This window comes from Spermophilus citellus, assembly GCF_964194105.1.
Source record: "Spermophilus citellus genome assembly, chromosome: 10".
NCBI classification, from domain to species: Eukaryota; Metazoa; Chordata; class Mammalia; order Rodentia; family Sciuridae; genus Spermophilus; species Spermophilus citellus.
Genome location: NC_138197.1, coordinates 91,743,814 through 91,758,927, shown reverse-complemented (window position 1 = coordinate 91,758,927; position 15,114 = coordinate 91,743,814). Strand labels below are relative to the sequence as shown.

General features: G+C 36.5%; 1 protein-coding gene across 1 annotated transcript in view; it reads right to left on the bottom strand.

The window, feature by feature from the left end:
• Positions 1-15,114, bottom strand: part of TRHDE (thyrotropin releasing hormone degrading enzyme) — a gene marked incomplete at its 5' end in the record, with an annotated part of 371,592 nt that overhangs the window by 272,806 nt on the left and 83,672 nt on the right. Inside the window, one exon of the mRNA XM_081311312.1 lies at positions 6,152-6,278. Coding sequence (XP_081167438.1) covers positions 6,152-6,278 — 127 coding nt within the window. The remainder of the gene's footprint in view (positions 1-6,151; positions 6,279-15,114) is intronic.

Here is a 15,114-nt window from a genome sequence, read left to right as displayed (position 1 = left end):
ATAAGAAAATAACCAGATGAAGGACTTTTCAAAAATAAATTATCTGCTGTGCATGGTGATACATGCTTGTAATCCCAACATCTTGGAAGGTTAGGCAAGAAGATCACAAGTTCAAGGCCATCCTCAGGAACTGAGTGAAGCCCTAAGCAACTTAGTGAGATCCTGTCACAAAATAAAACATAAAAAGGGCTGAGGATGTGGCTCAGTGGTTAAGCGCCCCTGGGTTTCATTCCCAGAGACAAAAAATAAATAAAAATTTAAAAGAATAAATATCTTAATCAAATAGGGAGAGACTATATTTATTGAATTCCAAAGAGAGGAGGAAAGATAGTCATTTGAAGAAATTTATTCCAAGGGAAAGTGCTGCTGGGTCTTATTCCTGAAGAAGGTACTAGTAACACAAACCCAGAGAGATCCTTACTTTACTTTCCACAAAAACTAACACATTGAAAAGCTCCTGTGTAATATTAAATATTTTCAGGAGTTCGGGTTAAAGGAAGCACCTGGGTAGTGAATTTGCATTATACAGATTAGATCAAACTACATAAAAAGCCCCCCAAAATTTTATTTTAAAAAGCAATGTCATTTGAGACCACTGATAAAACATTTACCTGGCATTCAGTATTTACTAAATAAAAGGCAAGGCAAAAAACTCATACCTTAGAAAACATCAAGAGAAGTCTCAAAAAACCCAACTATGAGAAGTACAATTAATGTGAAATAGTATTATATACTTGTCACCTCAAGTTAAAAATAATAACTATATCAATACTAATTAAAATAATAATGCTAATTTAAAACAAATAACAATAGAAGATAAAATGTTTAGCAGTCAATACAAATATTTCATAAAAATTTAGGAAAGTATCACTAACATATTTTAAATATATTTATATGTAGTACATTCAGACATAAATGTTTGATAAGAACCCTTACTATTTGCAAATAGTAAATTATCATCATCACTGTCATCAACACTACAATAAAAATTCAGATTATGGCCAAAGAAAAATCAATCATTCAAGCAAGTCTCTTATTCTTAAATTCTAATAAAACAATTTATCCTATAGTTTATCAACTCCTTGACACAAAAATGTTGACCCTTCCATGTGATACAGACAGCCCAAAGTATACATGGGCTTTCTCTGTACACAGTGCTCAAAATGACCCTTCTCCCCTTTTTTCACCTCCAATTAAATCCCTGCCTCTTTTGCTAAGACTCAGGTAAAGATAAGACTTCACTTTAAGTACATTTTGTGCCTACAGCATTGTATAGTGATCCCACACTCTTAATTTAACATGGCATTAAATATTTACCCTATAAAACTATAGTGCTTGATTACATTCTATACTGTGTAACTCTCTAATCCATTCATTCCTATAAATATCCTATTCTCTCCTCAACAAAAGCACAATCTCCTTGAGGGCAGAAATTCTTGTTACAAAACACCTGTTCTCCCTCTACAATCCCAGCTCTATGCCAGGTAAGTAATGAATTCTTCATAAAAGCACCATAAAAGCACAGTGTCTTGAAAAGCAGCAATCAAGCAAACTCCTTTACAAAACATTGATTTACAAATTACAGAGTAGCAGCAAAAGGAAACTGAAAACTATTTGCCATAATTAATTGAAATCTAAATAGAGTAACAAAATATTTTATCAGTCATTCTATCTGCCACCTAATTAACTTATAGAGCATCTATGATGAAAACACATTTGCAACACTTAAATACGTCTTCAGGTTCATGAAATTACAAATTATAAGATGTGCTTCGTCATATCTTTTTAACTTTCTGAATTTTCTGCAAAGACTGGGTATTACTTTTTAAAATTATTTTTGTAGTTGTAGATAGACAGAATGCCTTTATTTATTTATTTGTTTGTTTAATGTGGTGCTAAGGGTCAAATCCAGGGCCTCACACATGCTAGGCAACTGCTCTGACACTGAGCACACTGTGTATTAATATTAACAGAAATAGCTATTACATTATTCTTCTAACAATAGATTATCCATATTAAGGTGATCTACATACAATTTCTGGATTCTCAAAATTTCTGGAATCTGTTTCAGTAGAATCGAAAGATCCTGGAATCAGACAGTATGGGTTTCAATTTCAAACCCACTAATTCCTGCTGTGTGATCGGCCCACATTACCTAGTCACTGAATCCCTAAATTTTCTCATCTGGAAAATTAGAAAATAACAGGTATTCCTTCAGAAAGTTGTGACAGACTAAATGGATTAGAACGTATGAAGCCCTTTAAGAGTAACTCACATTCTATAAACACAAACATAGTTATTGTTGTTGTCAATATGTAGGGGAATAAGAAGAAAGTTAACTTAATTCTGTATGTGTCTACAACAACCTTCTTGTAAAGTAGCACTCCATGCCTCTGAGAGTTCTCATGAAAATAAAGCACACAGATATGGAAAGGCTGGCTGTACTGTATCAAGTAGACTGTGCCTCTCATACAATTCAACACCAAGAAGCAAAAAATCTCTGAAAACCTCATACAAAAAGTTTTAATTACCTAATTTAGAGATTTGAAAACAAATCCTCAGACAGTGTACACTGGTTGCTTTTGATACAGAAATATTTTTTATGTAACAAGGAGAATAAATTATCATCCTAACAACAAGCATCAGCATTTACTCTCCCACTAACATCAGTGAAGGTCAATTCTCAGTCCTAATCTAACTGGACTACCACAACTTCTTTGTTGTTGTTTTTAATGCTTTATTCCCTATATACCCAGCATATCACAATTTCCTGGTTTCCCTAGTGTTTCTCTAACCTGAAAACACTGGATCAGAACCTCTTTGCTTATATTCTCTTTTAATCTCTCACTGTCTTGCAATCCCATCCAGTATTACAGCTTTGTATACCATAATATGCTGGCAAATATATATCTCTAGCCAGATTACTCATCCAAACTCCATATTTATAAATTCAATTGTTCACCTGAATTTCATACAAACATCAAGGTGCCACCTAAATGTTTAATAGGCTTGACAGTCTCAAAAATTATCCCCTTCCATAATCTTTCTGTCTCAGCAAATGGCAATAGCATCCTTCTAGTTCTCAGATCAAAAACCTCAAAGTCATCTTGGATGTCCCTCTTTCTCTTACATCCAACATCTTACTTATCAGTAAATTCTATTGTTTCTACTTCTAATATATATCCAGAATTGAATCCCTTCTGACAACCTCACTGTTAGCATCCTAGTCCAAGCAGCAATTATCATTCCCCTGAATTTTGGTCTATTAACTGATTTCCATCCCTCCCCAGTTTATATCAGGGTCTCTCCATCTTAGCACTATTGACAGTTTGGGCTAGATAACTCCTGTTCTAAAAGGCTATCCTGTGCATCCTATGAATTTTATGATGGTTAGCAATATCCCTGGCTTCTTTCCACCAAATATTAGTAATATACACCTAACCCTCCCCACATCCAGGCTGTGTCAAACAAAAATGGCTCCAGACAGGGCTCCTGAGGGACAAAATTGCCCTACCACTGAGAATCATTGCCTTGTAGTGTGTTCTCAACCCGGCTATAAGAATGGCCTTTCACAACATAAACCAGATTATATAATGCATCTGCTCAAAACAGAAAAAACTGAAAGAAAGAAAAAGAGAAAAAGCCACTGTGCTTCCACTGCCTGCTGACTCTGCCTAATCTGCCACCTGACCATTATGCCTGGACCTCAGCATGGACTTCTCACCCTGACTCTGCTATAGTCCCACTTGTCTTTTGTGTCCCTCAGAGACCCCAGGAAAGCTCTCATCTCAGAGTCTAGGCACTTGGTTCCCTTTGTCTATAGTCCTTGTCCCATTATTTCCACTGGATTTTCTACTTCATTGCCTTGAGTTGTTCATTCAAAAAACTTTGCAATGAAGCCCTCTATGATTGCACATGTGAAACACTCAGCGCCTTCCCTGCACCAACTATGCAACACACTTCCTCATCTTCCATTGTGACTTTATTTTTGGTGGCTCTTATCTCCACATTCCTTACATACTACTATTGCTTCAGTGTCTGTCTCTACCTGATAGAATGGAAGCTCCAGGAAGGAGGAATCTTTACTACCTTATTAATTGTTGTGTCTGCGGTGCATGGAAAATTGCCTGTGGCAGGCACTTACCAAATGTTTACAGAATAAATGAGGGAAGGCAAGAAGGGGAGAAGGGTCAATGCAGCCTCAGGTAATATTTAGGACACATCTCTGGGAATCGTTAACAAAGACTTGAGTAGGTTTCCATCGAATTCACTTAGAATAGAATTAATAATATACAATGGAAAATAAGGATTTCTCAAAATGTTTCTGTGCTTACAGAATCTTACATAGGAGGTATTTAGAAGGCACACTTATGAGTCCATTAATATATGGATCTAAGCATCTATAGAAATATAAAATAAGTGTAACTTTAAATTTTACAAAGCACCATGGGCTTTGGTAACTCCCCTGGATAGATAAAGCCGTATGCTGGGAGTAAGTCAAATCATTCAATTATATACACCATAAGGTAGCTTAACACGTAACAATAAGGGTGAACAAAGCTCTTTTCTACAGATGAAAGGCTGCTATGGCACAGCTGTGAGTGAAGCAAAGGAACAGAAATGCTTCCTGCTGCAAGCTGACAGTTACATGGAACCCCCCGAAGTTATAAATTGAGTTCTTCTGCTAATTACTGGTCTGAAGGAGACAGAGAAAGATCCACATTTTATTTCTCTTGCTGAACTTGCAACATAAGCACTCGTGAATTTTACATTAGGGTCAAGCTGAGCAGTTCCCAGCCAGTTTTACCTGGAGTAGATAACAGTGTCACCTCCCATGCAAATGAGGTCAGGTATTCCTTTCTGCCTTGGGTGACTACCAGGGAGGTTTCAGTGTAAAAAGATACTAATAGGGAGGAAGATGTAAAAGGGAAAATAGAAAAAGAAAAATAGAACAAAGCAAAATACAGATCCTATTTGAAATTTAAAAAAAAAATGTACCTATTGATTCTAGGAGCTAGAATTTCAAAAAAAAAAAAAGACCTTAGAATTTTGTAATACAACTCATTAAAATTGTATGCCATCCCCATAGATAACAATATCAACCATTCTATCTGCTTTCTGAACTAACTACTCATTGTAAGACCAATAAAGCTACCCAGCAGGCAGGTACTTAATGAAACAGGCCCAGTTCTCCAGGGAGGAGAACCTGTGGTTCAAACTAACACTTTTGATCAAGTAAACACTTTATTCTTTACAATGAGAAATACCTTGTATGTGGATCCTGATCAAAAATGCTCTTGGGAAGAAAAAGGATGGAGGGGTGGGGACAAAGGACTGTTTGATGTAATATCCCAAATCAGGTTTTCTGAGAAGAAAAAGTAACTTCAATACTTCTAGTACATATACATACCCTTTCTAATATCAGGGCTCACTCCTTGGCAAAAGCACACCATTTGAATTAGGGTAACAACTTAATTCATTTACTCATTTGACCAACAAGTATTGAACACATTTCCTTTGTAAAAGGAAGAAATGCAACTAAGTTTGCAGAGAACACGATTTCCATTACTACCAAGTTTTTCTTTTCTTTTTATTCTATTTACTGTAACTGTGTGCCAGAAGTACAAACAAACAAAAACAATCTAAAGGGTAACTAATTAAGATCTGACAACCAAGAATTTGGCAGGACATCCTGCCCATGAGTTCCTTCTTCATGTAAAATATTGAATAGTTCTGGGAGTAATCAAGACCTCGTCTGAAATCCCAGCTCCTTAACTCAATAGTTCTCTGGATGAATGGAAACACTCCTGGGTCCCAATTCCCTTATATGGACAATGATCTGGCCCTACCTACCTCCATGGTAATTGTGGTGATTAAATGTGATGTTGGCAAGCACCCCTCCACGGGGCATACTCAACAAATCATCTTTTGGAATCCTAAATTTAACATAATGCCTTTCTTATTTCCCACGAGCACTTACTGGCAAGACTCCAGAAACATAAAATCTTATTCTACCTCTTCCAAAGAAATTATTTTTTATGCTTATCATCTCTAAAAATATAAACCTCTGAATTTTCATGCTCCTGGATGTCTTTAAAGAAATTCTACCTTCAAGGAGCCTGTCCCATAAAATAACCAAGAAAATTCTTACCTAGTTTTGGCAAGGAATAGGGCACTTTAAAGTAGTCTTCATAAAATTCTATTAGTCTCTTTGTAATATGGAGAGCATAGTCCCCGGATCCTCTTCTGATCGCATCAGGTCTTGCATACAATCGCACCTAATTAGAAATATATATAAAGGTGACTTTAGTCTTTTGGTACTCAAATTATATCTTCCCTGAAAATATGAATCTACGCAAATCACTTTAGATACTACAAAAATTAAACAGTAGAGAAAATGGACAAGACGGCAGGGGAAAGGAGGGAAGGGGAAAACCCTGGGAAATGATATTGGCCTAAATCTTTGTTATATTGTGTGCATGTGCAAAAATGTAACAACAAATCCCACTATTATGTACAGAGATGATGCATCAAAAAACATGGGGGAAAAAAAGAAAAAAAATAAACAGTATTCTTGTTCATATATCAAAGCTTGCTGTGCCTGAAAGAACCCAACTAAAACAATCGAAGTAACCAAGTCAAACAAGTCACAACTTTCTCAAGTTTATAAGATGACATAGGGAAGATTAACACACCTTGCATCAAATAAATATTCAAAGTTATCGCTTACATATGCTTGCTAGAGATATGAAGGTATGGTGGATTAGTATAATGGGTCCCTGGTTATGCTGAAAGAAGCAGGATACAGTGGTTCCCCAGAAGAGAAAATCATGGTGTATTAAAGATATGTTGTATCAAGCTTTGGAAGTATTACCAGACTGGAAAAAACATATATATATATAACTTGAGCTGCCTTTTATTTTTAATCAACTGTCCTTATTTCCAATATGCAAAGCAAGGATAGAAAACTCATGTACATAAGCAGTCATCATTCTGGAAGGCCGTTCACAACTGCTCTTAGCTTCAAAACTCAGCTAAAGTAATTCATGTACACAATCCGGATACTAATATTGATTTTTAAAGCAAGCATCATAAATTATCTAGTCCTTGGCCCAAAAAAAAAAAAAAAAAGCCTAAAGCGAGAAACATAAAACTGAACAAAACTAACAATTGTACAGAAAAGGTTAAAATGAGATTAGTTTTCATAAAGCTTTCATAAAGCTATCCAGCATCTTTCTTTCCAAAGGCTAAATCTATTTTTCACAGATGTGGTCCCTAATCCTCATATCAATTCTGTGAATAAGAAATATGTATTTTGTGGAAGCAGTAGAGAGCACAGCAGCCTGGGAGTTGGATTTTAGTCCTGCTCTACCACTAGCCAAGCTGGGTGATATTAAACAAATCACTTAACCTCTTTGGGTCTCCAACATTCTCATTTATAAAATGAAGGTGTCGGCCACCAGCTGGTTGCTAAAGTGCTTTTCAGTTCTAAAACACATTAGTTCCAATCCCATTTTACAGATAAGGGAGTTTGTGTCCCTTTCATATCGCCAGAAAAATAAATGGTTTACTCAGTATACCAAAATGAATATTTATATTCAATAGAGGAAAAAAAGAAAGTCATACTCAATCATAACATAAAAGTTAATTATATAATTAACTCTTTCTTACCCATGCCTAAGAAGAGAAAATACAGGTATATCAAATCAAGGAGAGGAAAGGAGAGGAAGATACATTCTCACATTATGTTAGAAAGATCTGTAACTCAACAAAGTATTTACCAAATTTGATTATAATTAATTGACCAAAATTGCAAAACAATTTCTCTTCCAAAAACTAAATCAAATATTAAATTTAGTTTGCAGCATCAATATCTTTGGCTGGCAGTAGTATAAAATCAGAAACTATCAAGAAAGAACATCTAAAATAGAACTTGATACTCAAAGAGGCACTGTTAGGATTCCCTGCCCCTGGCATTGTTTACAAACATTCCATGTCTTAAATGAAGTTCCCAAGGAGAAACCCTTAAGAAAAGGATTGAGGGTACAAGCAATACAATAAGAAAGCACTCTCAGAGAAAACTTACAAGAGAGTCAGGGAACCATGATAAAGAAAAATAAGTCAATCAAGGGTACAATTCAGGCAAAGTCCTGGACTCAGCCTGAGCTACAGGGAGTTCTAGAGCATAAATGGCACTGCTGAGTTTGTACAGGCTTGAGGTTAGAGATCTAGACTTCCACACTCTTGCACCTCAGTCATTGGCTATAGTTACCAAAATGAGGACATAAAATCCCCGGGGCTCCTGATTCTCAGCACATCTAGGTGGTGCAGATCCTATGATCCAACAATAGTCCTTTGAAGAAGGTGCCAGGTCTGATCTGCTGAGTGCAAAGCAATGGTTGCCAGTGTATAGGGACACCATTCTGGAAAGAAGATCTAGTCTGTGCACAGAAAACGTTCTCCAGGGACAGTAATCATTCATCTGGGCATTCATTCATTCATTCAACAAATATTTAATTTGCACCTGTTTTTTTGCACAGCAGGACCAGGACTAATTTTTTTTTTTAATTTAGCAATGAAAAAGACATGTTCTCTAACAAAAGGAGGTTTCAAAAATCTTCTCGTGTACTAGGTAAGTTAGATTAAAAAAAATGATAATGTTATATGCTGTGTGATTGGCAAAATACAAATGGTGAACAGAGACTGAGGAAAAATAAAGAGTTTTCAGAAAGTTCAAGGTGACATAAGTAGTAAATTCATGAACCATTGCCAGGATAACTTCAAAATGATGCAGCAAGGGTCACTGATTTTACTCTTAGGAGGCATCATTGATTTTGGTAGAAGCACAGTCATTCCTATCAATCAACTCTACCAAGTAGTGGAGCATTCAGTAGGCCCAGACAAGAGAAACATGATTAAATCAATCTGGCTGTCAAGATTTGATAGAAATAATCCAATTTGAGTGAAAAGACAAAACATATGCATGCTTAGCAGAGTGTCTTCATTCATTCATTCAAACATTTATTGCATGCCTCCTGTGTTCCAGGCATTGTACTAGGGAATAGAAATAGAACGATAAAATCCCTACCACAAAACGAGCAAGATATCTATACTTACTGCTCTTAAGAGGTTCACAATATGTGGAAAACAAACAAATAAATCAACCACAAAAGTACAATCTGAGAGTTATAACAGCATACTCTGCCTTCACACCCTTTGCAAAGGATATATAATGCTAAGCCCTCCACATTCCATCCCTCTTCCCTTTTCAAAAGCCTCATTCCCCAAATTCTCCCTTTATTTCCCACATCACCAATTTATTATTTCATACTGGATCATTCTCATCAGCAAACACTCTATGTTGTTTCCCTTATTTTCAAATAAATCTTTCTTGGTCACAGAATTCCAGTTATTGTTTCCAGCCACGATCCTTGAAAGACTTTTCACATAGTTAGGATGATATCTGCCCCTGAACACTTTTGAGAATGAAAGCAGCACTTACAACCTGAAGCAATAGCTGTAAGTGGGTGCTCGTTGTTTGTAGCCCCTGAATGCCGTCTTTCTTCAACTCACTACAACAGGCTTTCCTCCCACACTTCCACTAAAACTGCCTGGACTCAGCCTGAGCCATGGGGAGTTGATATCCCAAAGATTTCTGATGACCCCATGGTGCCTAACTGTCAGTCATGTGGATGATCTTCTTTCTTCCCCTAACAGCAGGATTTGCACAGTTGGTCATTTATTGTCCTTGAAACATTTTCTTCACATGGTTTCTTTTAATTTTCCTTCTATCTCATTGGCCACTCCTTCTGTTTTCTGGTTATCCCTCCATGTCATCATTCAATCCCTTAATAATGTTGGAGAATCCCAGGTTTCAATCTACATACCTCTTCACTTCTCTGTCTAGACTCTGTCCCTTGATGATAACATCTAGTCTCACAGTGTAAAGTATCATTTATATGCCAATGATGTAGCCAGACTTCCAGACTCATTATTCCAACCTCCCAGGGAACATCTCTGCTTGGATATCTAATAGGCCTCTCCCACTGAACATGTCTAAAACCAAACTTCTGATCCCTCTCCCCCTCTCTCCCTCCCCTAGCCAACACACACTCCTCCCAAAACCTTTGCATCTCAGTTAATGGAGCTCCATCTTTCCATACAGCTTTCCAGGCCCAACATCTCAGCATCATCCTTCTTTCTCTCTTTCCCTCATTCTCCATTAAATCCTACTGGCTACCAGTCACTTGCCGCAAAACCCCATTGTTATCACCCTGGTCCCAGCCTCTTCCATTTCTTGCCTGGATGATGCTCTGCTTTCCTACTGATGCTGCATCCCTCACTCCTTTCAGGCTGTCCTCTACACAGCAACCAAAACTTGCCAGTTAAAAAGAGCATCCAATATGTCACTCCTCTGCCTTTCCTCCTCCACTGGTTTCTACTTCCTTCAGAGTCAAATCCCAAGTATTTGGAAGGGTTCAAAAATCCCTATACAGATGATGTCCCCTTTAGCTCTCTGGCTTCACTTCCTACTGTACTGCTCCACATCAGTTACAGTTCACCCACACACTACCTTCCTTGCCAGTCCTCAAATATACCAGAGAGATTTTTCATCAAGACTTTTGAGTTTTTCCCCCAGATAACTCCATGGCTCATTCTTTATCTTCTTTAGACACTTGTTTATATATCTCACTAAGGAGCCTTTCTTCTTATGTTAGGACCCTGTACCTAAATGATCTAAGTAAGTGATCTTTTCTTTATTTTTATATGACAACAAAATGTGTTACAATTCATATTTTACATATAGAGCACAATTTTTTATTTCTCTGGTTGTACACGAAGTAGAGTCACCTCCTTCGTGACTTTTTACATGTACTTAGGGTAATGATGACCATCGATTCCACCGTATTTCCTACCCTTATGCCTGCTCCCTTATCTTTTCCCCTTTGCCCTATCTACAGTTCATTTAATCCTCCCATCCCCACCCACAGCATATTATGGATCAGAATCCTTAAATCAGAGAAAACATTCAGCCTTAGGTTTTTGGGGGATTGGCTAATTTCACTTAGCATTATATTCATCCATTTACCTGCAAATGCCATGATTTTATTCTCTTTTAATGCTGAGTAATATTCCACTATGCATATGTACCATATTTTCTTCATCCATTCATCTACTGAAGGGCATCTATCTAGGTTGGTTCCACAGTTTAGCTATTGTGAATTGTACTGCTATAAACCTTGATGTGACTGTGTCCCTGTAATATGCTATTTTTAAGTTCTTTGAGTATAGACCAAGGAGTGGGATAGCTGTGTCAAATGGTGGTTCTATTCCCAGTTTTCCAAGGATTCTCCATACTGTTTTCCATATTGGCTGCACCAATTTGTAGTCCCACCAGCAATGTATAAGTGTGTTGTTTTCCCCACATCCTTGCCAAAACTTATTGTTGTTTATATTCTTAACAGCTGCCATTCTGACTAGAGTGAGATGAAATCTTAGAGTAGTTTTGATTTTAATTTCTCTAATTGCTAGAGATGTTGAACATTTTTTCATATATTTGTTAATTGATTGTATATCCTCTTCTGAGAAGTGTCTGTTCAGTTCCTTGGCCCATTTATTGATTGAGTTATTTGGTTTTTTGGTGTTAAGATTTTTGAATTCTTTATATATCCTAGAGATTAGTGTTCTATCTGACATGCATTTGGTAAGAATTTGTTCAGTTACCTTATATCTGACAACAGAATGTATTACAAAAAAGGCACCAAAAACGTACATTGGAGAAAAGATAGCCTCTTCAACAAATGGTGCTGGGAAAATTAGAAATCCATATGCAACAAAATGAAATTAAACCCTTATCTCTCACCATGCACAAAACTCAACTCAAAGTAGATCAAGGGCCTAGGAATTAAACCAGAGACTCTGCATCTAATAGAAGAAAAAGTAGACCCTAATCTCCATCATGTGTGATTAGGCTCTAACTTTCACAATAAGACTACTATAGCATAAGAATTAATATCAAGAATCAATAAATGGGATGGATTCAAACTAAAAAGCTTCTTCTCAGCAAAAGAAAACAATCAGGTGAATAGAGAGCCTACTAATTGGGAACAAATTCTTAGCACACGCTTATCAGATGAGTAAGTGATCTTAGAGATATTGCTAAATACAATGGCTTTATCATAAGTGTGGAAATTCATGGAAGGGTATTAAGTCAGGAAGTGGTTAAATTAGTTTTGCATTTTAGAAAGATCACATCAGTCACCTACAGCAGGCGAAGTGAGATGGGGGCGGGGTGGGCTGCTTGTTAAGACTGCAGGCAGAGACACAAATTAGAAAAGTGAAAAGATGTACATTAATAGGTGTGATTTGACAAGTAAAGAGGAATTGCAAACCGTACAGAAGTACCTATAAACTAAGTTGCAAAATATGAATTTAATACCATGAGCACAGGCTGGTCATTTAAAGATTTTAAGTCACAGAGTGACATGATCAGAATTGGATTTTAGCAGATTACATTGGACTTCAGTTAAGATGATGGATTTAGAGGTATGGGAACAAATAAAAGGAAACAAGTTAGATTTGTGGAAATCCAGATGAAAGATGATGATGGTTGAGAGTGGAGAGATGGCAGCAGGGAGGCAGAGAAACAGATGGACATGTTCAATTGGCCCTAACACTTGAACAAGTCCTTCAGTTACCAAGTAAGTCCAGTTATACACATTCTCACCTGGAAACAATCATTCACCTAATCTGTATTCCAATATCTCAATCCAGTGCCCCATTGGAACAAGTGAAATCCGGTGGATGGATTGGGAAAATATTCAAAATATTTTATAAACTGAGTAATTCCTGTGTGGTTAATCAAGTGAATTTGGTACAATAATTCTCTTTATACTGTGAGAAAAAAAAATCACAGTTGTTTTCTTCTTTTAGAGTAACTAAGTTCTACTTAATCATCACATAGAAACTAAATCTTCATAAACACAGTTATCACTCAAAAGCAATGAAATATAATTTTATTACACCTGCTTATTTGCATTTTCTGACATTCCATGATAAGAGCCCAGCTCTGAAAATGAAAATTGCTTACCAGGCTTTATCTCTCCTTCTGCATAGCTTCTTCTTACAGCCAATATAAAGCAGACTCTATGGACATTTAGTTCAGTTAAAAGGACATTTACACCAGGAACTGTCACACAGGGATCTGAGGTTCAAATTTCTTACTACCTACATCTTCCAATTCACGAGAGTCAATTAACTTCTCTAGGTTTCAGCTCAAAGTTTCTACCTAAAAATTTATCATCATCTATTTATTGTGTTATGCCTGTGAGACTAGTGTGTCACACTAATTTACCTAAATTGTTCTCATCTAGTCTTCCCTCATTTTGACAAGCAAATAATGGAAAGATTGTTTTTCTTCACATAGTTTTACCCCTTTACATTTTTCATGGCCTTTGAAAATACAAACTAACTTCTCAGCTACTTTTCTTCATTCTTTCCTCTTGAGCTTTGCTCTTTTTTACCTCTGAACTGTCCATGAACTTGGTGCTGATTAGATAGAAATAACTATAGTAATCAGTTTATGGAATAGAAGAAACTGACTTTGGAAAAACAGATTCACAGCTCTTCCCTTGGAGCAATACTTCCTAGCCAGAGCAAAAGTGGAGGAGCTATACATTTTGGATCCCTCCCTTAGAACAAAAGGGGGTTTTCTGTTAGAACCAGTGGGCTTCCTAGTTTCATGGATTGTCTATATTTGCAGTATGCTTTTCATCTCTTTAAGGATTTTAAGTATTTTAGTTATTGAAAGGAAAAAATTTCTATAGACAGGTATCTTCAATCTCTTTAATTCTCACTTTCTTACAAAAACAGGTTGGCAATAAAGTGGCAGCTGCCCTGACAAGTAGAGTTGGCTTCTTGGAGGCCTTGTTGGGGAGAATCCTGAGATCACATGTGGACCTGGCAGGAGGCTGCACTAAAATGACACTGTACACTTAGGCTGCAGAAGCAGCTTAGCTTCTCATTATGTGCCACTATTAGGATGAAATATTCTTCGGAAGGGAATCATGTGGAAGAGAACTTTAGGTAGATTAAAGCTGATTTTGTGTCTGATCGCTGGGCAATTTAGAATAAGAACATCAAAGCCTGTTAAGAGATTTCATCAATGGGGCATTTATTTATTCAGTTAATATTTAATGAGTGTCTACTAAAGGTCAGGCCACTGTTCATAAGCTGGGTGTCCAAAGGCAAGCAGAAGAGACCAGGTCTCTCCTTTTGAGCAGCTTGCATTCCACTGGGGGAGACAGAACAGTGAAGTCCTGGAATTTACAATAACAAAGTGGATCTAATTTATATGGGCTCTTCAGAGACGTCCTCTCCAAAGGGGGAAAAGAAGAACAGGGACAGCATCGCAGAAGAGAAGATGAGCAATAAGTTATTCAGACTCTCACACACATGACTCGACTTTTCATTGTATTAAATATTCCCAAGGAAAGGGAAAAGATGCTTATATAATTGAAATATAATAAATAAGTAAGGAAATACACGATTGTCAAAAATCATATGAAATCCTCCGCTAAATAATTTTAAACACTAATAATTTAAACCAATAATTTAAAATAACTTACAATTTTTTTAAAAATCCATTTTTACAAAATACCTATGGAATACGTATGGAGTTATCAATACATTCTGACTTTTTTTATGAAGAACTTGAGAAGAAGGTCTTCTGTACTCATTTAGTAGGTTTAAAAGTCAGTGAAACTAAATCTCTCTGTCTGAAGCCTTTCTTCTAGACTGTTTTAATCATTTGTTGTGTTAAAAATGAATTGTGGTAGTTGCTATATAATTATGAGAAACAGTGTATAGTTACACCAAACAGCCAGTAAAAAAAGAAAAGCCATTTACAACAGCACTGCACCTGTTAAAGACTTGAATAACATTTTCTCTGATTTGACGTTCGTAATTTGGCACTTTAAGTTAAATAAACCTTCTGGCTTGCCAGAGTCATTCTCTGAGAAAATTTTACACTGCAAGGGTATGTTAGAAACTTTGGAAGACAACAGTAATTATTTCACAGCTTTAAAATATTGCTATGATAACAAGAAGTTTACT